We start from the raw sequence: 27,663 nt of genomic DNA, 5'->3' as shown, positions 1-27,663 counted from the left end.
CATGCGCGGGAGTGACGATATCGCGGCTCTGGCCACTCACAGCGCCGGAGCCGCGATACCCGGAAGAGACGCCGAGGGAGCATGTCAGCTCCCTCGGCATGGATCGGGCCAGATGTCGGGGCCTCGTTCTAAGGTAAGTATTTAATAATGAGCTAGTATGCGGTGCATACTAGCTCATTATGCCTTTTGCTTTGCAGGTTTAAAAAAAAAAAAAAAAAATTGCGGGTTTACTACCGCTTTAAAACAGTTTAAAAATACTCACAAACAAACAGTCTGTACAAGCAGTGTATAAACGAGCTGCGGGCTCGGTCTACATCACTTCCTGGTTGCTGTGTCCCGACGCGTGTTCGTCACGGGTCACGTGACTCATGAAGTCACGTGACCCGTGACGAACACGCGTCGGGACACAGCAACCAGGAAGTGATGTAGACCGAGCCCGCAGCTCGTTTATACACTGCTTGTACAGACTGTTTGTTTGTGAGTATTTTTAAACTGTTTTAATAACAATAAACCTGTTGAAGCACTTTACACTATGGAGTATTCTTCCTCCATCTCTGCTTAAACCCATGTATATGCCATACCACTGAGGAACCCTGACTGCAATACCACAGAGGAAACCCCCTTTAAGGGACCATATCATTGGCCAGGACCTGGGCACCCCACAGTAAAGGGAAAATTCCGCTAAAGGATCCCAAAAAGCTCTCTATATATACGCTGTTACTTTACAGCGGTAAGGTAAGGGGACATCCATTACTGGTATATACGGGACCACCAAGGCCATATCCCCTTCCACCAGCACCACTGCCCTTGCCATCGCAACAGCTCCACATCGTATATCTTGCTGAAGAAGTCACATCCTATGCGATTTTGAGAATAATCGCAGCACTTTGCACTGAAAACTGACTTTTTGTCTGATACACTTATATTTTTTGTCACTTAATTATTATTATTATTTTTTTTTCTCAATCAAAGGTTTTTATTCAATAAAAAAGTATTAACAATGAAAACATAGGATAAACCAGCGGTATGCATATACATGGCATAGTACATGGCATGAAATTGAAATTAATACATCATATTCAGTAAGTTGTTGCAATATAATCTTTGAGGGGTAATAGACCAGGGGTGGGGGTGATAGGTACGAGGTAGAGGTATGTAATGTGGGAATAGGTGAAGAAAGGAAAAAAGAAAGGGAGGGGGGGGAGGAGGGGGGTACAAAAGGAGGTACATGAAGGGGCAATACGACATATATAAGCGGTAGTTTTCAATCTACAATGGTACACTAGGCATCAGAATAGAGATCTAGTTTGGACTCGGGGGAGTCCGTGCTCATGTTGTGCACCTCACAGCTATGCTAGGCCTATATAGGACAGAGATTCTCAGGATATGGTTACACCATGTGATACATCATTTTACGACTGGAAAGACAGATATTCCCTCGAGAGCGTGAATAGCAACCAGGGTTGCCAAGTTTCATGAAAATAGTTACAGTTTTCTTTTTTCATGGCTACCACTTCTTCCATTTTATATATATAGTGGACTCTGTCCAGCCAATCCCTGACCACCGGAACATGCTTGGATTTCCAATGCAGTGGAATTAAACTCTTAGCTGCAGTCAGTAAATGCCTTGATAACGCCTTCTTGTATTTGCTTATAGAAAGTGAGTTCATGTGTAGCAAACAAGCAGCCGCATCAAATTTGATCTTGGAATTCGTGATATGTTTAATCCAGTAAATAATATTGTTCCAGTAGTCTTGGATCGGGGGGCATCCCCACCACACGTGCATAAAAGTGCCCACCTCCCTTTCACAGCGCCAACATAGATCAGAGGATGTTTGTAACCATTTATTAGTTTTGACCGGTGTTATATACCACTGGGTGAGTATTTTGTAAGATATTTCTTGATACCTTGAACTAAGGGAACACTTGTGTGTTAGTATACACGCTTTTTCCCATTGAGTGCTACTGATCTGCTTGCCTAGATCTATTTCCCATTTTTCTTTATGTTTGTAGTAACTATTTGGTGGGGGGGAGGCTAGCCACTTATACGCTGTGGACGTGGTGCCAAAAATTTGGGCTCCTTTGTAGCATATGTCCTCAAGCTGGGTCAGCCTTTGAAAAAATGACAGCTTGTGTTTACTGTTAATTAAAAAGTTTTGTATCTGTAGGTAGAACCATGGGTTCGGGGTAGCGTTGCCTAGTTCTGTTTTTTAATTATTATTTATGTTTGAAGGTTTGCCTATGTGCACCACAACAGAACACCTGCACTCTATGCGATTTTAGGATCGCAACACGCTGCACTTTTGAATGTTATATTTTGTTTTTTCTTTTTTCTTGTTTTTATTATTTCACGGTTTTATGTTGTAGATTTTACACTAATAGCAACGAGCATTATTGTTTTATCAGCCACAGCGGCACATTGGAATATTTGCACTTTTATGCGACTATAGGATCGCAACACGTTGCACTTTGGATTTTATATGAATTTTCACTATTTTATGTATTTATGTTGTGGACTATTAGTAGAAATTAGTGTGCTGTTTAAACTAGTCACATAGACATACCCAGACCTGTATTGTTTACTGGATATCCCCCCATTGCGAATTTTATATACTGCTTTTATTAATAGATATATCCTCCTTGTGTACAGCGCACCACTACCTTTCTTACTCATTATTCCCCGGGGTTCAGATATTTCCCTTTCAGTGTGTGCAGCAGTACCCTATCTCCCTCTATTTCCCTGACGTGGCGCAGGAATACTTCTTTTCCACCCATTGTCAATCATGTCGCCACTAAAATTAGAATAAAAAAAGACTAAGGGGGCACCTAGGCACTATATTTAAAGGAATTTTTAATGTTTATTGTTGCACTTTAAGCATCATTAAAGTCACTGCTTCTAAAAAAATGATTGTTTTTTTAAGAATCTTTGTGCATTGATACATGTCCCCCAGGGCAGTACCCTGGTGGACAAGGTTGGTTCTTTCCTCCAGGGTAGAATAAAAATGGGCACCGGTCACTTTTAAAGATGCACTTAAATGTTTATTTTAGCAGATGGTATAGAGACTGTGACAGACCTAGCCAGGACAGAGGCTGTTGGAGGGGACTGAATGCGAGCCTCTTGCCTTGTGATTATGGGCCCTGGCATTTGGCGGAATGGTGCTCTTTGTGAGCTGTATGACTGGGGACCCCTGAGGTGGTGTTACTTGGATTCAGATCCATGTCCCCCCCCAAGACACATAGACTCGGGATATGTATTTGCCATATTAGCAATAGACTGAATCACACTGTTGGGACACAAACTGTTAGATGCTAATGTCATCAACTCCAGCCACCTGTCTGTTGTGTAAATGAGTCTAGTCTGGCTTGTAAGGATATTCCACACACTGTTGTTTGTGTTAATTAACCCTGTGTTTATGTTTATGGTAATGTGTATTGAATAGTCAATCAGTGAGCTAGGAGACAAAGTCTTACCCTGAAAAGCCCTATCTCTCAGACAACTAGTCTGGGTCAATGATTAGATAATTAGCTCATGCTAATTAGGTTAGGTTTTAGTCTTCTGCTGTATTATAAATACTTGTCATTTTGGTTCTAATAAATCAGTCCATGTTGAGCAGCTAAGCAAGTATCGTCTAGTTTTGTGCTTGTGAGCGGTTGGAATATCTGATATCTATATTCAGAATTAGGAAGCGGTATACTGACGGAAGCTCTCAATCGGAGTGTAGGGATCGGTTCCGTCACAGAAACATTATTCCTTCTGCACTAACAATAGGGCATAATTCCTGTCACCGATACCAACAATGGGGCACTCTTCCTACCACTGACCCAAAAAATGGGACACTATTCCTTCCACTGACACGAACTGCAGGGCCCTATTCTTGAATATATGATTTTAAATTTTGACCATAAATGCGTTTTATAAAAAAAATTATAATGGGGACAGGATGGCTGGATTGGGGAGAAGGTGAATATAATGATTTAAATTTGGTCCAGAATATTAACATACATTAACTTTAAATTTGTTTATTCTGGTTTGGTCTACAAATGTTTTCATTTTCAGAAATTTGTAAAAAATCAAATATCACTTCCATGCAATGTGGGAACACCTTTTGTAAATAGATATTATGCAGAACATCTCATAATCTGCTTGTGTAACTGGCTCCCTGAGGCCAGCTGCTGAAGTCCACCATGTCAGCCCACTGGGAAGAAGCCGGATCATGATGATTGATTACTCGTCTTTAGGTGAGCCAGTAGTGAGTGGCAGCGGTGGTAAGATCGTTTGGGGGTTACCCAGACTGCAGGCAGAGTTTGAGCCCATGGAGGCAGACTGTGATGAGTGATCCCTGGTCAGTGAGTCAGAAGAAGAGTGGGACTGGGGGAACACTCATGAAGAAGATAGAGAAGGAAGTTTGTCCTCAAGTTGTGCTACCAAGTCAAGTCGGACATCCCCTCATCCCCATTCAAGTTGTTTTCCCTCAATAAAACAACAAAAACAAGCTAATGGACAGGTTACTGACTGTGTGGAAGTTGAAAAATACATATTGCCTGACTGTGCAGAAATAGGGGGACCCAAAATCCAGCAGCCCCCTAAGGGGTAGCATTTCACAACATAAACAGTTTTATGATTACATAACTGTAGTCCTGCATGAGATAGATGTCTACATTTTTCTAGCCACTGTTTTTCTTCATCAGTAGTCCTTTAGAGTTCATATCAGGTCGAAACAATATGATGAAACATTTTGGCAGGAAAATGCAAACTACAAGAGCCCAGCTAGAAGATAACATTGCAAAGATCTCTGTGGCTACAATATATTTACCCCGTGAGCTAAGAGAGGCTGGGATGTAGGATATCCAAACACTGAGGAAAGCCAACATGCTAAAGGTAATACACTTTGCCTCATTGAAGCTGTCAGGTAATCTTCTAGCCAAGAATGCAAAAATAAAACTGATGGTGGCTAGGAGACCAAGGTATCCTAACATGAACCAGAATGCTGTGGGAGAACCTTCATTGCAGCTCAAAATAATGACCTTTGACTGAGTGTTAGAGTCAAACTCTGGAAAAGGAGGTGAAGAAGTAAGCCAAGTCACACAAATGGATACTTGGATTAGTAAACAAAGGACAATGAGTGTGTAGGATACACTTACACCAGTAAACTTTCTTAACTGACTTCCTGGCTTGGTGGCTTTGAAGGCAATGATGACTGTAATCGTTTTGGCAAGAACACACGAGATACACAATGAAAAGGCCAAACCAAATGTAACCTGGCGGAGAAGGCACTTATCTAGTTGTGGGTATCCAATAAACGCCAATGAGCAAAGGAAGCAGAGACACAAAGATATGAGCAGAAAACAGCTTAAAGACCAGTTGTTGGCACGCACTATTGGTGTGGTCCTATAATGGATGAAAACTCCCAAAATTCCAAGTGGGACAACAGAGGAGAATATGGCAATGGTAGCCAAGTTACTGCCAAGCACTTCACTGTAGGAGAGAAACTCAATGGTCCTTGGCAAACATGCGACTTGTTGGAGATTTGGCCACATATCCCAGGGGCAAGGGTGGCAAGTCACAGCATCTAGAAAATAATGTTTGTGTCAGTATTGTAAAAAATTCAGCGTGTGTATAGAAACTTAAACATAATATTTTAAAGCACCTGTTTCATTGGAGATTTGTCCCTGAGGACAAGGTACACACTGGAAACAGCAGACGGGCTTTCCAGGAATAGTCACCTTCATAAATCCTGGAGAACAGCTAGAACTGCACTTTGATGGTGGAACCTTAATGAAAATAAATAGAATATGCATAAAGGAATAAAAAAAAACAGAGCCTTTAAAATGCTGCAGAATCTGATTGCTAACATGTAAGTACACCCTGCCATTCAACGTTAATAAACAGTTATCCTGTTTTAGTAAAAGTTCTTACAAAATGAGGTCGGTACATCAACCAATTGCCCCTGTTAGGAAAGGCTTTGACCGGTCATCTTCCCGTGTATTATTTCTTTAAAAAAAATATTGCAAGTACTGTACAGGAAAATACCTTGTTGATCTGCCAGCAATCGAATGTGATCCAGTTTCCTGTCTAAGCTGACAACATAGTGCCCTTTCTGCTCTGAAATCCTAAGCAGCGTTGTCAGACCTGCCTGCTGGATTACAGAATATCATCTATCACCCAACCTTCTCTGCCCCTCTCCACATCATGCGTTGATTTCTTTCCCAGCAAAACAACCTGAACCTGCCCACACACTATTTGGGAAAAGGCTTCTTGGAGCTCCTGGGAGACGTGGCTCTGGGTGCATACGTATATAATTGGGAACTAATCTCCTAGCATCTGTCTCTATAAGGATTTTACAAGCTAGGTGATGATGTCACATACAATAAGAAAAGTTGTTTCCCACTACAGGAGCAAGGAGAAAAATAAAAGAAAAAAATAATGCTGAGACGTTCTAAAGGAGATCAGAGGTTTATGGTTAAATCTTCCTAGTAATAATTGTTGGACTCATGAGCTATGGCATGTTATTGCCATCATCCCGAAAATAGTAGATACAATTAAATGACACCTCAAATTTATTTGGGATTTTTAAGGCAATATAGGAAAAGCCACTGTCTAGGGATTAGACTAAAATATTCCTTGGTTCTCTTTGTTTTAGGTTTCCTAGACAAGACTGAGGCTCATACAACATAATATTTTCCTATCTGATGGGCCATCGGACATTTATGCAAAGGAACCTTTTATTCCCATCCTTTGTTGAGTTTATTTTAACTCCAGGGTTTTGAATGCGGTGATACTATAACAGATCCTTACCATCCTTACCATCTTCACTTTTTTGGTTCAATCCTTTCTTCTCTTGGCTTGTTTTTCCGTCTTTGGGACGGTCGCCAAAACAAGAGAAAATGCCTATTTTGACATAAAAAATCAGCATGTGAGTATTCAAGTATTGGGTTTTAATGTATTATGTTATTTGTATACATGTATTTTTTTGTAATATTGATTGCTTGTTGTGTGTTAACAGATAGTGGCTTCCCTGAAGAAGAAATTATTAATACATATTTTTCGAAACGCGTAGGAAAAGAGCTGCCTGCCTGTTTTGCTGTATAGAGTCTATGCATGTAGTAATATTCTATGCCATATACATATGTTAGCACAACACTTTCATTTTATGGATTTTTGTGGTATTGTAATGTTGTTTGATAGTTGTAATAAAATTTATATATTTTTTCATATACATTTTAGTATAATATATTTTTTCCTATATTGCCTTAAAAATCCCAAATAAATTTGAGGTGTCATTTAATTGTATCTATGGTTAAATCTTCCAGCCAAAAGGGGAAGTTCCGCTTGTTTGTACTCTCCACTGCCACATTTTGCACTTTTTGGGGGGAGGGGGCAGCTGGTACCTAGTTTTGACAGGCGCCAAATTGCTCAAGCTCCCGCCACACTTCCTCTTGGATAGGACAACAACCCACTGCTATAGCTAACAGCCTCTGCCAAATTATACCCACTGCTTGCCATAGGCCTTCCCATGACATCCCTGGCTATTAGTCTTTACATTCACAAGAAAGGAATGTCCAAACAAAGTGTTAGTTTCTTCACTTTACTTTTGCTCTTCAAAGATGGCATTGCCACATCACATAGACATACGATCTAGTGTTGCTTGGCATACTTTGCCAATCACATATAGTGTACAGTCTATAGCAGTCAATTGTGCCACAAATTGCACCTCACTGTTAAGCCATCTTCCCTTAATATACCTCTCTTCTCCTTGGGAGTACCACAGTGTTGGGACACAGCAGGGCTCTGACTTGCCCATTAGGCCTTATGCATCCAACTCGTGATTCCTTTTATGCCATTCCAGAGACTGGACTGCAGCAGCTGCACCTTTGGATTGTGTACTCTTTGCCCAGGTGACACTACGCGTCCCAGGGGGCATTAGTGCGCACACCAGAGAAAACTGGTCTGGCCTAAAAGGCCTTTTGCTTTCCGCTCCCAGTCCAATTAGGCCATGTTTAGTGATACAGGACAACTACAGCTGGCTCTCCTGGGTATTGGCCTATCTTACTCAAGGCCTTCAATCCTAGGCAGGGCCAGTGCAGTAACTGACTACATACATCTAATTGTGGAGTGTCTGGCTCCCATGCCCAAAAGCTTAGAGCTCCTCCAATCCTGGCTTTTATATGAGTAATGATTACATCCATGCCATCACTACAGGAAGGCCTTGTTTAAAGTGGAGTTCCACCCACTTTTGAGAAGTGGTCTTAAACGAAAGACCACCCCTCGTTTTTGGATATAAAATGTTATTTTTTTTTCTTCTAACATACATTTTTATGAAGTACATAGTGTACTTCCAATCCATCATATCCTTTTTGTGCAGCCAGCCCCTCCACTGTCTTCTGGGATCTGTGTGTGTCCCAGAAGACAGCTGGCCATTCACAAAGTGGCATGTGACTCGCACATGTGCAGTAGGAAACGGGCATTGAAACCGCAAGGCTCCACTGCTGGTTTCCCTTAGTTAGCATGGTGGCGCCTGCACTCAATCCGATGGACGGATCGGCCCCGGGGGACCGATAACGCTGACTCCCTGGACAGGTAAGTGTCCTTATTAAAAGGCAACAGCTACAGTGTTTGTTGCTGCTGACTTTAAAAAAAAAAATAGAACACAGCTTTAAAAGGGGACCTAACACCCACTTACAAAGTTCTCTAATACACACTATCCTGGGACAAAGCCACCTAGTGGCTAACTGTAACTGCTTACAGGCATGTATCTTTCTCTTTGTTGACAAGATTCCCTTTCACTATCTGTTCCAAAGAGAGAGAGACAGAGAGAGAGATAGAGAGAGGCCTTTGGAAAGCTGATACTAATAACAGGACTACAAGGTAAGATGTGGACCTAGGAATGCAAGCTTTATCCCACCCATAGCTCTTTAATGCATTCAAACTCCAGAACCCGGAACAGATCTAATTATGAGAAATGTTTGTTTTCTCCACATTAGCCATATACCCTGGGGACCCTCACTATATTTGAGAAATCAAAATATCATAAACACACAATCCACAATGCTGCCAGCCAATGCCTCAGATACCCTCTCCATCTATTCAGACCTCTAGGAAAGAGCACATTTTGCCAAATACAGCAGTGAGCAACCATCTTGTAATCCTTGTATTGTTCCCATGTTCTGAGCCATCCACCATATTTGACCAAACTGTCTGTATGATGTTGGTGGTGACAGCATATTAGAATCCTCAAGGGCAGGGATAGATATACGTAGTTTATATTTTGTATTTTCTAAACTATATAGACAGGGAAACAATACATGGTAAGCTTTCTAAAGAAGATACATCTTGAATCTATTTTCATTTGGTGCATTCGTACCATTGTTGTGTTATTAACCCATACAATGCCAGCATGGTCTAGACTCATGGTGTTGCCATCCATGGAGCTGGAATCATATAGTCCTACTATAACTTGCTCCAAGGACCCAGTAGAACTTATCTGCCAGTTCACAATATCATAAAGGGCTGGAGGATCCCCATTGCCATCAAAAAATATGTTTGTCTTGTCTTTAGTCTGAAACCTTGTTCTTTTAATATAATGGAGAAGCTGGAAAAAACATTGAGAAGAGCGGGATTTAAAGCAAAACAAACAAAACATATAATTAACTGACATTGTGAAAAACACCAGTAACATACTTCCTGAGGGTCAAATGACGAAATGTTAGCGCATTCACTTTGAAATGGGCCTTTTCGTGGCTGGCAGTGAAGCAGACTGTGTAAGGCCCATGCAAATGCATAAACTGCAGTATAGACATTAAAGGTTATTCCAAAATCAACTTTCAACATTGGCTTCTCCAGATTTTCTTCTCCAGTGCAGTCATGTGCTGTTGTGTTACTTGTCCCATCTTCTGAATTCAGGTGGTTAGTCCATCTGCAAGAAAACATTTGCTCCCAAAACTCTACTATAAAAGAATCATTTGGAGCTTTTGATGGATGTAGGCTGTTAAGATACTCCATAAATCCTGGCAACTGTCCTCCATGGGCTGCAAACCCAAGAGTGCCCACCAAGACTTGCCAATACTTTTCTTTAGAAAGAAGAGCAGAGGTTGACCATGATTCACTGGCTATCCAAATTCTATCAGTCACATTCTGTCTTGCTAACTCTTCTACAACTGGTAAAAAGTCTGAGTTGGAGGACAACACTACCACAACTTTGGCTGTTGACTCCTTGATAACTTTGGTAATGTGTGGAGCATTTCTGTTGGCCTGGCCGGTCATAATTGTTTCGATGAAAGCTACACATGCACCGGCATTGATTAATTCCTGCTTCACCACTTGGAGACTTAGTTGACCATAGTCAGTATCGCTTGCTACAAAGCCAACCCATGACCAACCAAAATACAGGATTAAGTTAGCAAGACCTCGGGACTGAAATACATCACTAGGTATGGTACGAAAGAAAGAAGGAAATATTTTTCTGTTGCTGAGAGTTGGGCTGGTTGAGAGGTAGCTTATCTGTGGATTTAAAAAATGACAGGAACTCTATTAGACATATTGGATAAACAAGGAAACTTTCGTCTGTGGTAATTTGGTTCCACCTATGTATGTATAGGATTTAATGTATGTTAAAAAGGATCATATTTCTTGGGAAGCCCATCCCCACCTGATTAAGAAATGCCCCGTAAAAGATATAAAACATCAACAATATAAGGAAAAAGGTAGACACTCATCTTAATTATCTAATATGTGGCCCCTAGTGGGCTCTCCTAGGCAAGTGTGACATCACCATACCTCACTAAGAATCACTGATGTGCACAGATATGGGCACTGATAGGTGGCATTGATGGGCACTCATACATGGCACTGATGGCCACTCATACATGGCACTGATAGATGGCTCTAGTGGGCACTGATAGGCAGCACTGATGGGCGACACTGATAGATGGCATTGTTAGGTAGCACTGATCCGGAGGCACTGGCAGGCATCAATGATGGGCACGGAGTGCCATCCCTAATGGGCACTGATTGGCATACCTGGTGGTCATGGGTAGGCATCCTGGTGATCATAGGGGGCATCCCTGGCGGTCATGGGTGGGCATCCTTGATGGATCTGCACTGATAATCAATGCGCTGATTATTAGCGCAGACCCCCCCTGTCAGTAGAGCAGCAGATGGGCTCTCCTCTACTCGCGCCTTTCAGTCCGAGTCGAAGAAAAGCCGATAAACGGCTCTTCCTATTTACACTGTGATCAGCTGTGATTGGACACAGCTATTCACGTGGTAAAGAGCCTACGTCATAGGCTCTTTACCAAGATCGGAGATACGGTGTGTCAGACTGACACACCACCAATCACCTCGCTACGCTTCCCTGCTTGCGCGCAATAGCGGCTTATCCTGCTGCATGATATGACGCCCAGTCAGCATAACAGAACCATTTTCCAGCCGTCATTCTTATTGCGGGCGGGAAGGGGGTAAACCCACAATTGTTTTTTTTGCCACCGCTATTCCTTTATACTGGTTTGCAGCAATTTAGACATTGGATGAAAGGTTTATCACTGGGAAACACTTTTTCAAAGATAAAAAGTGCATTTTATCTTCAACTATGATCAGACCAACATGAGAGACAAATGAGGAAGAAAGAGGGACAGAGGGACATTGTTCGAAGTCCGGAATAGTCCCTTGAAATCAGGGACAGTTGGGAGCTATGCATTAAGAGAATACATTTAATGATGTATTAACCACTTCCACTCTGGAAGGTTTTACCCCCTTCCTGACCAGGCCATTTTTCGCTATACACCACTGCGTTGCTTTAACTAACAATTGCATGGTCGTGCGATGCCGTGCCCAAATAAAATTGAGGTCCTTTTCCCCCACATATAGAGTTTTCTTTTAGTGGTATTTGATCACCTCTGCGGTTTTTATTTTTTGTGCTATGAACAATATTTTTTACTTTCTGCTATAAAACACAGCCAATAAAAAAATGGAAAAAATCGAATTACTTCATAAATTTAGGCCAATCTGTATTCTGCTACATATTTTTGGTTAAAAAAATCCCACTAAGCGTATATTGTTTGGTTTGTGCAAAAGTTATAACGTCTACAAACTATGGGATATTCAGTGTCAGTTTCCACATTTCTTTGGGCCATCTACCATGGGAACCCCTAGACGGAGAAAGGGTCAAGAAGGCAACGGTAAGCCCAATAAAACCAGCAGCTCCTTTGGGGGTCAGTGCTACATATACGTGGGGCGGTTCCTAAGCGGTAAATGATTACATAGTGGCATTAATATGTATCTTTTAAATTAAAATTATTAAAGCGCTGATACGGATAGAACTCAGAAAACTATGTGGAAATATTTATATATATATAAATGAGAAGCAGCTGCAACTATTCAAAATGTGTTCTGGTACCACATATATAATTAATAAAAACAAATAATAGTGCGCTAAACCTCAAAATGAATAATAAATTCCAGTAAATAAGTGAAGAATAGTGATCATTTAAAAATGCAAAAAAATACACCTGCACAAAATATATAAAACTCTTAAAAGCCGCCGAAAAAAGTGAATAAAATCACTCCATGCTCCGTGATAGTCTCTGCAGGAAATATGTGACGACAGATAATCACCACCATCTTAGTGTGTAATGCCTGCTCACCTCAAAGGAAGACCCTCCTTGGGTCTATTGGCACTTTTAGTATTAGCCCTTGTACACACGGTCGGAGATTCCGACAACCAAATCCGTTGGATTTTCTCAGTCGGATTTTGTCCGACGGATTGTGTCCGAAACTGTTCCATACACACGGTTGGACGAAGTTGTCGGAAAATCCGATCTTTCAGAACGTGATGACGTAATTTCGTTACGATGGGACTACGTTCAGGCTAGTAGCCAATAGCTTTGATGTAGGAATTTGATCTGAGCATGCGTGGCACTTTGTCCGATCGGAATTCTCTACACATGATCGGAGTATGTCCGATCGGAGCAGTTTGTCGGAAAATATTTCCAGCAAGTTGGAAAATTGGGTCCGACAGATATTCCGACGGAAACAGTCCGATGCAGACCACACACAGTCGGAATATCTGACAAAACGCTCCGATCGGACACATTCCCACGGAATCTCCGACCGTGTGTACAAGGGCTTACTCCAAAGAAAATGAATGAATGAATGAATGAATGAAATACTTGTATAGCACAATGCGAACTGAATCGCCTCTAGGCCAAAGAAAAGATGGGCCAGATCAGAAACGGGCTTCAGCTAATGGCTCCAGGATTACCAGGACTTCTCCATATACAGTTTGATTTGTCCAGGTTCAATTTCTCAAAGCAAATAAAATATCATCATCGCGCAAGATTGATTAAATAACTTGCATTTAATTAATAAAAATCATATGCACTCGCATTTACACAGTAGTAAAAACACTTCAAACAATCAGTTTTCAGTGGGACAGCTCTCCTCCTCATTACACGTCCAATAACGAGACACCGGAAGTGTCGTCACCTGCTCCTCCCGGCACGTTGCGTCACTTTGGTGGTGAGCAATCATTGCACACTGAGGTGGTGGTGATTATCTGTCAGCACATATTTCCTGCAGAGACTATCACCGAGCATGGATTGATTTTATACAGGTTTATATATTGTGCATGTGGGCTTTTTTGCATTTTTATATCACTATTTTTCACTTATTTACTGGAGTTTATTATTCATTTTTAGGTTTAGCGCACTATTATTTGTTTTTATTAATATGTACATTTTATATCTGCCTAGAGTCAAGTTTTAAGAAGAGTATTATTTTGTACCTGTGGATATCTATAAAGACCTAAAATGTGTGCCATTAGAATGGAGCGTGTAGACCCAGAGTCACCAACGATACCAGCAAAAGTTCCTGTTTGTTCACAACGATAATTTGGAATGCTTTCTTTTCCTCTGGATAACATCCACAAAGTTCCTTCTATTGCCCGTCTGAGTACAGTACAAGTGTCGAAGATCTGGTAGCCCAGAGTGATATTGGGTAGAAGGTCTGGATTCTTGTTAATCTCTTCTATGGCGTATATCATGGCTTGCATGCACTGGTAATTATCAAGTTCAAGGCTAGTGTAGAGAGGGAAGCATCCAAAAAAGGTAAGTTAGTCAATGTCCAGATTACTCCAATTTATGCACATTCATAATTTCAGTTTACCATTTCCGAACATGTGACTATAATATACAACACGGGGCAATGGAAGTTTTTGTTAACAGATTATTTATTTTATAGAATGCATGGAAGTTTATATTACTCAGGAAAAACGGAAAATTTATGTCAAATACTTACCGTAATTTTCCTTTCCTGATGGACTCCATGGCAGCCTACGTGTGGGTTTAGTCCCGCCTCCATTACCCTATAGGACGACACTCCCATAAATCTTTGCTCCCTGCCACAGGCCGTGTTCGGTAACTATCCTACTCCAGCCATTTGGGAGGGAACTCCTGCTGCCATGGAGTCCATCAGGAAAGGAAAATTACGGTAAGTATTTGACATAAATTTTCCGTTTTCCTGACAGACTCCATGGCAGCCTACGTGTGGGAAATAACTCGCCAAGACACACCCGGGTGGGCAAAAATGCTGCTTAACAAAGATTTATTTGACACCGTCAACTGACAAAACTTTAACACCAAAATCAACTGAGGATAAGGCCGCTGGCTCAACACAATAATGAGACATAAAGGTGTGAATGGAAGACCACGAGGCTGCCCTGCATATCACGTCAGGGGCCACATGGCGAGAAGCCGCCCACGAGGTCGAAAGACTTCTGGTCGAATGTGCCGTCACCGCCTGAGGAGGAGCCAAGCCCTTATCTCTGTATGCCCACTGGATTGCTTGAACTATCCATGCTGCGATTGCCCTGACTGATGCTCTAGTGCCCTTGTTCTTACCACAGAACAGAACGAACAGGAAGTCCGACTGCCGGAACGGAGCTGTAGCTTCCAAGTAGAGCTTTAAAGAGCTTCCAACGTCAAGAGGATGAATATCTGAGGAATCCGAGGATCTGAATAAGGGTAGAGAGATTTCTTGATTATTATGAAAGACTGAAGTGACCTTGGGGTTTGACCCTAACATTGGAATTAGGACCACTCTATCCGGAAAAAAGGTTAGAAAAGGCTCCTTGGCTCCCAGAGCTTGAATTTCCGAAACTCGTTTCGCTGAGGTGACCGCCACCAGGAACGCGGTTTTCAAGGTAAGTTCTCGGATGGAGAGATCCGTACTGAACCGAGAAAAGAAGTCCAGGACTAGAGGAAGATCCCATTTGGGGAATCTGGGTTTCCTTTGGGGTCTCAATCTTACTGCACCTTTGAAAAACTGCTGAATGAGGGCGTGGCTGGCCCACTGAACCCCTGTAAAAGCGGAAATAGCTGAAACTTGAACCCGAAGGGAGCTAACTGATAAAGGTAAGTCCAAGCCAGATTGCAGGAACCCCAACACATCTTGAACCGTGGGTGAAACATAGGAACTGGTTCTGGAGGACACATAATAAACAAACTTGGCCCAGATTCGTTCATACACCTTATTAGTGCTTCTTCTCCTTGCACTTAGGAGAGTAGGAATGGCTTCCTTAGGACACCCTAGAGCTTCCAGCCTTCCCCTCTCAAGAACCAGACCTTCAACCGGAGCTGAGCCGGACATGGATGGAGAACCGACCCTTGGGAGAGAAGGTCCCGTCTGGACGGAAGAGGAACCGGGTCCCGAAAGCTGAGGAGGGATAGGAGAGGAAACCAGGGCCTGTTGGGCCAATACGGAATTATTGCCAATACTTCCACTCCTTCCCATCTGAGTCTCTTCAGGAATTGGAAGATGATTGGCGTTGGAGGAAAGGCATATGCCTTGTGGAATCGCCACTGCTCTGTTAGAGCATCTATCCCGTAGGCCTGCGGATCCTTGAACCTCGAATAGAACTTTGTTAGCTTCTTGTTGAAACGAGAGGCAAAAAGGTCCACTTCTGGAGACATCCCCAGGGATAGAACCCACTGAAACACCTCTTCGTGAAGGGTCCATTCGTTGTTGTCCAAGTGGACTCGTGATAGAAAGTCCGCCTGGACATTGAGGACTCCGGGTACATAGGCTGCTGTTAGGTTGGACAGGTTCCTCTGAGCCCAATGCATTATTGGCTCCACTTCCTTTAGCAAAGACCGACTTCTGGTGCCCCCTTGCTTCCTCACGTATGCGACCGCAGTCGTATTGTCCAGCCTGAGGACTACGGATGCACCCACTATCAGATGTGGAAACGCCAACAGCGCTAGGAAGGCTGCTCGTAGTTCCAACACATTCGACACTATTCCCCGAGAGGGAAAGTCCCAAACGCCCTGGGCCACTTCCGAAAGACAATGTGCCCCCCAGCCTTTGTTGCTGGCATCTGATGTTACTGAGATCCATTTGATTGGCAGAAGAGAGTGACAATTCAGTAGATTCTCCCGACGAAGCCACCAAAGGAGGGAACCTCTCATGGTCTGAGTAACTACGATGAACTGAGCCTTTTCTCCCGACCATTGATGGAGAAACCCCACCTGAAAGGGGCGCATCCTCCATTGTGCCCACTTCACCATGGGTATAGTAGACACCATGGTGCCTATGATCTTTAGGCAATGAAGAGCACTGAGACGAGAAGAGGAGAGAGCTAGGTGGATCCTGTCTCGTATTACTGCAATTTTCTCCTCGGGCAGAGAGATGGTGCCTCTTGCTGTGTTGAACAGGGCACCGAGGAATACGAGAGACTGCGTAGGAACCAACTGGCTCTTCTCTAAATTCAGGAGCCAACCGAATTCTTTGAGGGTTGCGATGACTTGATCCCTGTGGCTCAAGAGACAATCCTTGTCCTGAGCGAGAAGAAGCAGATCGTCTAGATAATGATGAATCCGGATCTTTCTGATTCTCAACAAGGCTACGACTGCCAGAAGGACTTTCGAGAAAGTGCGAGGAGAGGTTGACAGACCGAAAGGAAGGCAAGTAAACTGTAAATGGAACTGGCCAATGGAAAAACGGAGAAACTGTTGGAACTCTGCAGCCACTGGAACGTGAAAATAGGCGTCTTTGAGGTCTATTGAGACAAGCCAGTCCCCTGGCTGCACTGATTGTTGGATCGTGGACAGCGTTTCCATTTTGAACTTCTCCTTTTTTATGTAGCGATTTAGACGCGTTAGGTCTATTACGGGTCTCCAAGTACCGTTCTTCTTCTGGACCAGGAAAAGAGGTGAATACATTCCCCTGCCGCGCTGGACATCTGGAACAGGAATAGCGGCGCCTTGATCCAACAAAGATTTTATGTAAGCTAGAAGAATTTGCCTTTTTTCTTCTGACTTTGGAATGGATGTGGGAACAAACTTGAGTTTGGGTACACTGCTGAATGTCCACGTGTGTCCGGAAGAAACCGTCTTGACGGTCCAAAAATCCTGGATCAAGGCCGCCCAAACGTGTCGAAAGTGGAACAAACGTGCTCCTACCCGAACCGCCTGGACGGGCTTGATCTCAAAAGGATTTAGTCGGCTCCTTTTCCCCCATTGAACTGCCTTTCGCAGACTTCTTGAGAGATGTCTGTCTGGACCTCCAAGATCTAGAAAATTCTCGTCCAGGCCTGTAAGTGCGCGCCTCCCTAGCACGATCTTGAACCTGCTTCCTAGGGAACGATCTTCTTTGACCCTGCAGGCGTCTATCCTGAGGAAGGAACCCCGACTTACCTCCAGTGGCTCGAGTTATGGCACTATCCAGCTTATTGCCAAAAAGGGAAGAACCATCAAAAGGAATACGGCACCAAACCTGCTTAGAAGCGGGATCGGCTAACCAAGGACGGAGCCAAAGGGCACGCTTGGCAGTTACAGAGGAGAGCATAACTCGAGCCACCAGACGGATAATGTCGATCGAGGCCTGTCCCAGGAAAGCTGAAGCTAGTCTCAATTCCTGAATGGGAGAATTCCTGGCCAGATCTTCAGAAACATTTCTGAGTGAATCGTCAACATTATTGGACCAAACTTCCATTGCTCTAGACAGAGCCGCTACAGCCAAAGCCGGCTTGCAGGCCATCCCGGCCATAAGGTAGATCCGCTTTAGGTCAGAATCAATTCTTCTATCCAAAGCGTCCTTAAAAGAGACTGTGTCTTCCAGGGGAAGGGTAACATGTCTGCCCAATCGCATTACTGCTGCGTCCACTAGAGGAGGAGACTCCAAATTCTTAACTTCTTCTTCCTTGAAGGGATAAAGTCTCTGAATTTTAGATAGAAGAGAATTCTTTTTCTCTACCTTGCTCCACTCATCTGAAATCACTTCTCCCAGTTCTGAGAGGAAGGGGAAGCTAATACGCTCTTTCTTCAATTGTTTGAAAAATTTTCTTTGTTTTGCCGGGGCCACTACCGGCTCTTCCCAGCTCAGTGTTTCCTTAATGGCTTTGACCAAGGGAGGGAGCAGGGCAAAGTCAAAACCTGAACCAGACTCTTCCTCTTCAGATTCACTCTCTGAAAGGACAGCAGATGGATGGCTAGGCAGCGAGGAATCTCAAGTGTCCTGGGCCTGAGCATCCCTCCCTGGAGACCTTGGAGACTCTATGGGAGACAACTGGGGGGCTTCAAACTTCTTAAGACTGTCCTTAACCAATCTTTCCACCATAGACCTTAGCTGTTGGTCAGAGTCACTCCTTTCACCCGTCGCTTTGATATAACAGGCATCACAAAGGGACTTGTCAGCAGGAACCTGCGTCTTGCACCCCCAGCATACACCTTCAGCTACGTGACTTGGGTGAGCTGATGAAGGGCGGGAAGATTCCCGGCTACGGAGACTGGTTCTCGCAGGAGAATCATGTCGTCTGGACCTGGAAGAGGAATGCCGGCGGTGGGATTTAGACGAGTCACTTCTTCGGTGAGAACTTCGTCGTTGAGTAGACCTAGAAGGGCTGTAGAACAAACCAGCAGCGTTAGTGGAACATTCCCTAATGTTCCACTGCTTCCCCCCCCCCCCCCCGGTAGGTAACCCCAAAAGAAGTACCTTCTCCGAGAGGGCTGGCCACTAGCAGGCGGTGAGGCATCCCCAGGATCCATAGGGCTGGAGAAAGAAACAGCCTAATTTAAACACAGAAAAACCAGCTAAGGAGGCAGAGGAAAAACTGATCCCATAAAGACACATACCTTAACACTGAAGAAACAGAGCTCAGGAATGATGTTGCAGGCTTACAAAACATCCCAGGCATACTACCAGCTGTTTTCTGTTTTTAAATTCGCCGCCAAAGTGACGTCACGATTTTCGTCACTAAAACGCTAGTGCGCATGCGCGAAGCCCGCATCGCGCATGCGCGAACCAAGCCTCGTCTTCGCTCCGGTCTCGCGCATGCGCAGAACGACCGAGCGGCGAAACAAGGAAGTAACTGGGCGGCTGGAACGCACGCAAACCAGCCGCCCAAACAGCCAGATACACCGCACGGTGCTGTATGGGGGAAACGAAGGGACACTGCAAACCTGCAAAGGAAAGCAACAACAAACAAATACAGGCTGCCATGGAAAGAAAACGGCTCACCACTCCAGAAGACGGACACCAGCCGAGGTAGGTCCCCACACACGCCGGACTTCAAGAGGAGGAGGAGGGGGGACGTTGGGGGCGAACAGTCACCTGCTAGTAGCAAGGTTCATGACTCAAACGCGGATTCACCTGTCAGTGACTAGGCATACACCTCTTCAGCGCCTCTTCCACATGCCCCTTTTCCATACTCCGCTAGTAGCTAGAGCTTATCGGAAATCTGCGACTTCCAAGTCGCACGGCCGGTCCGTAACGTAGAAAAATGTAAGTCTTCAGGGTAAAAAGACACATGTTAAGTCCTATGGAGGAGGACAAAAAAAGAACACGGCCTGTGGCAGGGAGCAAAGATTTATGGGAGTGTCGTCCTATAGGGTAATGGAGGCGGGACTAAACCCACACGTAGGCTGCCATGGAGTCTGTCAGGAAATAAGTCTTTCCAGTCCTTGAACAAGATACAATTACATAATAAATGTTTTACATTGACTAGCTGTTTTAAAAGGGTAGGTTGACCTTTAACCACTTCAATAGCAGGCGCTTAAACACCTTCCAGGCCAATTTTCAGCTTTCAGCAGTCTCAATTTGAATGACAATTGTGCGATCATACAACGCTGTACCCAGACAAATTTTTTATCATTTTGTTCCCACAAATTTTGAAAAAAAACAAGTTTTTCTTTGCTTCTGTTAATTTTTTTTGGAAATACAGTAAGCACGTTTTCTTCTTCAATGACGAGCACTGATATGGCTGCACTGATGGGCACTGATGGGCACCGATGAGGTGGCACCAATGAGGTGGCACTGAAGGGCACTGATGATGGGCACTCATAGGTGGCACTGATGGTCACTGATAGGTGGCACTGATGGGCACTAGTATGCGGCACTGGTGGGCGCTCATAGGTGGCACTGATGGGCACTCATAGGCGGCACTGCTGGGCACTTATGGGTGGCACTGATGGGTACTTATGGGTGCCACTGATAGATGGCACGGATGGACACTGATGGATACTGATAGGTGGGCACTGATGGGCACTGATTGGTGCCACTGATGACACTGATGGGTGGCATTGCTGGGCATCATATGTTATATAATGGTGCCAGTCAGTGCCCATTTGTGGGCACTGATTGGCACAGATTGGGCATAATTTGCACATGTGGATGGCCATGGGGTACATACCTGGCCATCCACATGTTGTCCCCTTCCCTGGTGGTCCTGGTGGCTCTCCTGGTGGTCTAGTGTGGACATCTGAGGGGGGCTGAGCTGATAAAAAATCAGCGCAGACCCTCCCTGTCAGGAGAGCCGCCGATCGGCTCTTCTTTACTTGCATCTATCAGACACGAGTGAGGAAAAGCCGATCAACGGCTTTTCCTGTTGACCTAATGATCAGCAGTGATTGGACATGGCTGATCACTTGGTAAAGAGCCTCTGTCGGAGGCTCTTTACCAAAATCGGTGTAGCGGTGTGCCAGACTGACACACCGCTATACCGAACGCTGAGATGCGCGGCCCCATGGGTGCGCGGCAGCTGTTAACCTGAAGGACGTCATATGACGCCCAGCAAGGATAACTGAAGTGAAGTGAAGTGGTTAAAATAAATTTACACCACAGTCAGGTGTCCCCAGTAGGTTACAAATCATGGTGCAGTGCAGAAAAGTTAAACTTTGTTTAAATTACATACCTATAGGCAAAGTGTATCCTCCGGAAATTTCAGCCATCCTTCATAAAACCTAGGATTTAATTTGTCTAATTTGCCTAGAATCTAGGCAAATTAGGCGGTCGCCTAGGGCCTTGCGGCTGCCTAATTTGCCTAAAGAGCAGCCTCTGGCTATCCTCATACATACATCAGTCCCAGTACAGTCAGCAGAGCTTCGTGCAACCTTGTTTAGCGTACAGTCAGTCCTTCTCCTCTCTGCTCTGTAACACCACGCCCCACCAAGGCACTGCCCAGTCTCCACTCCTGTCAATAGTGGAGACTGGGCAGTGCAGCAGACACACACACAGAGACCGACAACTGCCCCGCCAGCAAATCCTGTCCATCCCTTGAGCCGATATCTTGTGCAAGGGCGCAGCAGGATCGCCGAATCCATCCTCCTTCCATGGTCGGGGCTTCCATGGTGGAGACAATTCCAGTTCGCTGTAGTCTGGGAGCAGCTGACTGCTGAGCTGAGGATGCACTGACTGAGCTGTTTGGGGACAGAGCCTTGTTATGTGTGAGGTACATGGACTTGGGGGGTGGGACATGTGACTGGGGGTACATGTGACTAGGGGGGTACATGTGACTGGGGAGGTACATGTGCCTGGGGGGGTGGTACTTGTGCTTGGGGGGATGTGCATGTGACGGGAGTTGTACATGCGACTGGGGGGTGTGCATGCGACTGGGGGTGTATGTGACGGAGAGTGCATGCGACTGAGGGGTGTGCATGTGATGTGGGTGTGTGCATGTGATGGGGTGCGTGTGCATGCATGTGACTGGGGTGTGTGCATGTGACTGGGGGAGTTGTGCATGCGACTGGGGGGAGTGTACATGTGAATGGGGGGTGTGCATCTGCCTGGGGGGGGTGAATGCGATCGGGGCGTGTGCATGTGACTGGGGGGTGCATGCGACTGGGGGGTGTACATGTGATGGGGGGATCTGCATGTGACTTGGGGGGATGCATGCGACTGGGGGTGTGTGCATGTTCTTGCGGGGGGTGTGCATGTGCCTGGGGTTTACAGTCAGGTCTGCTCAGTCCTCTGCCAGTATCCCAGTGTGCCCACTTGAGATTGAGAGCCTGGTTCCCCCTTAACTGACTCCATCCCACCCTCATCCCTGGCCATCCAGGGCTCCACTGAGGTGGTCGGGAGGTCCCAGCTCAGTGCAGTGCCAATCCTCAGCCATGGAGGGCAAGGCGCTCTTCATTTTAAGCTGACACTGTTCATGATTGGCTTCTCTGTGGCTATCTCCCATCAGGAGCTCTTCCCCTACAGGGAGTCCAAGGGAACCTACCGCTGCCCAAAAGGGATGATGAGCATGGGCGTCCGCAGTATTTTTTCCAAGGGGGGCATCATTTCAAGGCCACTCATGCTCCGCCCCTTTTCGACAATCTCATGAAAATCTTTCCACTGGTAATACATTTGTGTTATATAAGAGATAATTCATCTTCACTTTGTATTGGGAGTGACTCTGGCGGCTGTGTACCAGCCTCATATAGCCTAGAGAATCTACATCTCTTTACATTGCAATACATCTGTTGTGGTCATATATTCATCTCATACTGTCACTGGATTGGCTGTTTTCATCAAGATAAAAATATGGCCACAACAGATGTATCGCAATGTAAAGAGATGTACATTCTCTAGGCTATATGGGCATGGTACCCAGCCACCTGAGTAACCTTGCGGACGCCCATGCTTTCAAAAACCAGCCCTGGAAAAAATGTCATACCAGCCCAACAGCATTATTATACCAGCCCAACAGCATTAATTATACCAGCCCAACAGCATTATTATACCAGCCCAACAGCATTATTATACCAGCCCAACAGCATAACGTCATTATTTCTTGTTCATGAAGGGAAAACCATGCATTTTAAAGCACATTTGATGAAGAGAGTATTAGATATAGATATGAAATCACATAGGGCTTTATTTATATATATATATATATATATATATATATATATATATATATATATATATATATATATATTCAAATTCCAGTTATAGTGGTAAGTGATCAATCATCAAGGGGGACCCCAGAAACTGAACGTGGGGGGGGGGGACCACCTTCTGCAGAAAGAATACTCTAAGGTAAGGGGGGTGGGTTACTAATATAAGGAGGAAACCCTTTATATCAGTGCCCCTTACATTATCGTATTCACTCCCCCCTTACATCAGTGACCCCCGACTGGCCTGGCGGTGCTTTCACTGACCTCCTCTCAGGTGCACTGTGCAGAGCTCAGTCAGTCGGCTCCAGCTTGGAGGTTTTATCCTATAGTCTCCTATCCACAGTCCACACAAATCTGACTTCTCCCATGACCCCCATCCCGGCGGTGCTCCCACTTTTGACTCCTCTCCAGACTCCCTCAGAGACTTCAGACATGCTACAGGAGATGGACAGAGACTGCAGACTTGATGCAAGAGCTCAATGCAGCCTCACCAGTGCCCATAAAATTCAGCCTCACCAGTGCCCATAAAATTCAGCCTCACTGTGCCCACCAAATGCAGCCTCACTGTGCCCATCAAATGCAGCCTCACTGTGCCCACCAAATGCAGCCTCACTGTGCCCACCAAATGCAGCCTCACCGTGTCCATCAAATGCAGCCTCACCGTGTCTATAAAATGCAGCTTTACTGTGCCGTGAATGCAGTCTCACTGTGCACATCATTGCAGCCCCTCCTGTGTCCCAGTCTGCAGTCCCTGTCTGTGGGAAGGTGTGTTGTTTATGCTCGGTACAGTACCTTGCATGCCAGCAGGATATCCATGACGGCCAGCAGCAGGCAGGGTCTGTTCTCGTTTTGGATGGGGACTGTGCTCCTTCCAGAGGATCTGTCTGCTGTGAGATGGAGTGGTCCCTGGCCACCTGCACCTTCAGCCGTCCTCATTTTCTGGCCCCAGTCTGCCTGCCCTCTGGTCCTGGGGAAGTGGAGTGAAGTGGAGAGCACTGAGTGGGAGTTGGAGAGAAGGGGGAGCAAAGAGTTGGAGAGAAGGGGGAGCAAAGAGTACTGGCGGGGTTGGAGAACACATGGGTGGGGGCAAAGAGTGAGGGGGAGTGGAGATCACAGGGGTGGGGAGCGGAGAGCGCTTGGGGGGGAACTTGAGAGCACTGGGGGGGCCAACAAGAACAGGGGTAGAGAGCACGGTAGGCTGAGAGCACTGGGGGGGGGCTAAGAGTGTGGGGTGGTGAAGAGCACTGGGGGGGGGGGACAAAGAGCAGGGGTGAGTGGAGAGCAATGGGGGGGAGCTTGAGAGCACCAGTGGGGGCCAGAAAGAACAGGGGTGGAAAGCACGGGGGACTGGAGAGCACTATGGGGGGTGGAGAGCACATGGGTGGGCGCAAAATGCAGGGGGAGAGGAGAGTACAGGGGTGGGGAGTGGAGGGTGCTAAGGGGGAGCCAAAAAGGACGGGGGACTGGAGAGCACGGAGGGTAGAGAGCACTGGGGGGGGGCTGGAGAGCACCAGGGGGGCAGATAGAACAGGGGTGGGGAGTAAGGAGGGCTGGAGAGCACTGGGGTGGGGGCTAGAGAGTGATGGAGAGAGCTGAAGAGCACTGGGGGGGGGGGGGAGAACAGGGGGGGAGCATTGGGGGGAGGGGAGAGCACTGAGGGGAGAGCACTGGAGGGGAAAGAACAGGGGGAGAGAGGAGAGCACTGGGGGAGAGCTCTGGGGGGAGTGGAGGGCACGGGGGGGGGGGAGAGCACTGGGGGAACAGGGGCGGAGAGCACTGGGGATGGTGGCTAGAGAAGGATGGGGAGAGCTGGAGAGCAGCAAGAACAGGGGAGGAGAAAATTGGGGGGGGGGGGGGGCAGGAGAGTGTGGTGGTGGTGGAGGAGAGCACTGTGGGGGGGGGGCAGGAGAGTGTGGTGGTGGAGGAGAGCACTGGAGGGGGTGGTAGGAGAGTGTGGTGGTGATGGAGACCACTGGGGGGGCAGGAGAGCGTGGCGGTGGAGGAGAGCACTGGAGGGGGTGGCAGGAGAGCGTGGCGGTGGAGGAGAGCACTGGAGGGGGTGGCAGGAGAGTGTGGTGGTGGAGGAGAGCACTGGAGGGGGTGGCAGGAGAGTGTGGTGGTGAAGGAGAGCACTGGGGGGGGCAGGAGAGTGCAGTGGTGGAAGAGAAGAGCACTGGGGGGGGCAGGAGAGTGCGGTGGTGGAAGAGAGCATGGGGGCAGGAGAGTGCGGTGGTGGAGGAGAGCACTGGGGGGGGCAGGAGAGTGCGGTGGTGGAGGAGAGCACTGGGGGGGGCAGGAGAGTGCGGTGGTTGAGGAGAGCACTGGGGGGGCAGGAGAGTGCGGTGGTGGAGGAGAGCACTGGGGGGGCAGGAGAGTGCGGTGGTGGAGGAGAGCACTGGGGGGGCAGGAGAGTGCGGTGGTGGAAGAGAAGAGCACTGGGGGGGGGCAGGAGAGTGCGGTGGTGGAGGAGAGCATGGGGGGGCAGGAGAGTGCAGTGGTGGAGGAGAGCACTGGGGGGGCAGGAGAGTGCAGTGGTGGAAGAGAAGAGCACTGGGGGGGGGGCAGGAGAGTGCGGTGGTGGAGGAGAGCACTGGGGGGGCAGGAGAGTGCGGTGGTGGAAAGAGAGCACTGGGGGGGGCAGGAGAGTGTGGTGGTGGAGGAGAGCACGGGGGGCAGGAGAGTGCGGTGGTGGAGGAGAGCACTGGGGGGGGCAGGAGAGTGTGGTGGAGGAGAGCACGGGGGGCAGGAGAGTGCAGTGGTGGAGGAGAGCACTGGGGGGGTCAGGAGAGTGCGGTGGTGGAGGAGAGCACTGGGGGGGCAGGAGAGTGCGGTGGTGGAAGAGAAGAGCACTGGGGGGGCAGGAGAGTGCGGTGGTGGAGGAGAGCACTGGGGGGCAGGAGAGTGCAGTGGTGGAGGAGAGCACTGGGGGGGCAGGAGAGTGCGGTGGTGGAAGAGAAGAGCACTGGGGGGGGCAGGAGAGTGCGGTGGTGGAAGAGAGCACGGGGGGCAGGAGAGTGCGGTGGTGGAGGAGAGGAGCACTGGGGGGGCAGGAGAGTGCGGTGGTGGATGAGAGGAGGACTGGGGGGCAGGAGAGTGCGGTGGTGGAGGAGAGGAGCACTGGGGGGGTCAGGAGAGTGTGGAGGTGGAAGAGAAGAGCGGGTGGGGGGGCAGGAGAGTGCGGTGGTGGAAGAGAAGAGCGGGGGGGGCAGGAGAGTACGGTGGTGGAAGAGAGCACGGGGGGGCAGGAGAGTGTGGTGGTGGAGGAGAGCACGGGGGCAGGAGAGTGCGGTGGTGGAGGAGAGCACGGGGGGCAGGAGAGTGCGGTGGTGGAGGAGAGCACGGGGGGCAGGAGAGTGCGGTGGTGGAGGAGAGCACGGGGGCAGGAGAGTGCGGTGGTGGAGGAGAGCACAGGGGGCAGGAGAGTGCGGTGGTGGAGGAGAGGAGCACTGGGGGGGGCAGGAGAGTGCGGTGGTGGAGGAGAGGAGCACTGGGGGGGCAGGAGAGTGCAGTGGTGGAAGAGAGCACTGGGGGGGGGTCAGGAGAGTGCAGTGGTGGAAGAGAGCACTGGGGGGGGGTCAGGAGAGTGCAGTGGTGGAAGAGAGCACTGGGGGGGGGGGTCAGGAGAGTGTGGTGGTGGAAGAGAAGAGCGGGGGGGGGGCAGGAGAGTGCGGTGGTGGAAGAGAAGAGCAGGGGGGGGGGGCAGGAGAGTGCGGTGGTGGAGGAGAGCACTGCAGCCCCCCTCCCCCCCTCGATCCTCCTATCCAGGCACTGTAGCACGGATCATGGGCATCTACTCCTGTGTATCACAGCGCTGGATGGCTGTGTTCGGCGGCCGCTCTGTAACACAGTCCCGCCCCCCCCAGACCGGCTCATGTGATAGGCGGAGCGTTGATTCTCTCTACTATCACACGAGATGGTCTGGGGGGGGCGGGACTGTGTTACAGAGCGGCCGCCGAACACAGCCATCCAGCCCTGTGATACACAGGAGAGAGCGGACTCAGAAAAAAAAATAGTGCAGCATGGCAGCGGCGGCGGCAGTGGCAACACCTTGGGGATTCCAGGGGGGGGCACTTGACCCCCCTTGCCCCCTGCTGCGGACGCCCATGATGATGAGACCTCCGAGGTGGTGAAATTTCACACAGCCCCTTCTCTTCTATGATGCCAAGTTCAAGGAGTTCTATGTGACTATAGCATAGCTCCCAACTGTCCCTGATTTTGAGGGACTCTCCCTGATTTGGAGAAATGTCCCTCTGTCCCTCTTTCCCCCTCATTTGTCCACCATTTTGGTCTGATCTATATATATGTGTATTAAATGCACTTTTTATCTATAAAAAAAGTGTTTTCCAGCGCTAAACCTTTCATCTGATTTCTAAATTGCTGCATTTGTAAATTCTAAAAGCCAATATAAAGGAATAGTAGTGGTAAAAAAAAAAAACACTTGTGAGTTTAACCAGTCTTGTTTTTTTTGTATAGTTCTCCTTTTAAGGGGGCGTGGCAAGGGGTGTGTCCTATGCC

General features: G+C 47.2%; 1 protein-coding gene across 1 annotated transcript in view; it reads right to left on the bottom strand.

The window, feature by feature from the left end:
* Window positions 1-2,934: 2,934 nt before the first annotated feature.
* Window positions 2,935-27,663, bottom strand: part of LOC143962344 (extracellular calcium-sensing receptor-like) — a 31,311-nt gene continuing 6,582 nt past the window's right edge. The window contains exons 2-6 of the mRNA XM_077471642.1: window positions 13,779-14,070; window positions 9,680-10,498; window positions 9,363-9,590; window positions 5,649-5,772; window positions 2,935-5,570 (exon numbers count right to left, since the gene is read on the bottom strand). Of these exons, the coding sequence (XP_077327768.1) occupies window positions 4,666-5,570; window positions 5,649-5,772; window positions 9,363-9,590; window positions 9,680-10,498; window positions 13,779-14,070 (2,368 nt within the window). The 3' untranslated portion in view covers window positions 2,935-4,665. The remainder of the gene's footprint in view (window positions 5,571-5,648; window positions 5,773-9,362; window positions 9,591-9,679; window positions 10,499-13,778; window positions 14,071-27,663) is intronic.

This window comes from Lithobates pipiens, unplaced genomic scaffold (genome assembly GCF_037356315.1).
Source record: "Lithobates pipiens isolate NorthernLeopardFrog02 unplaced genomic scaffold, aLitPip1_a1.2 Scaffold_8, whole genome shotgun sequence".
Lineage (NCBI taxonomy): Eukaryota > Metazoa > Chordata > Amphibia > Anura > Ranidae > Lithobates > Lithobates pipiens.
This window is presented reverse-complemented; position numbering and strand designations above follow the sequence as displayed.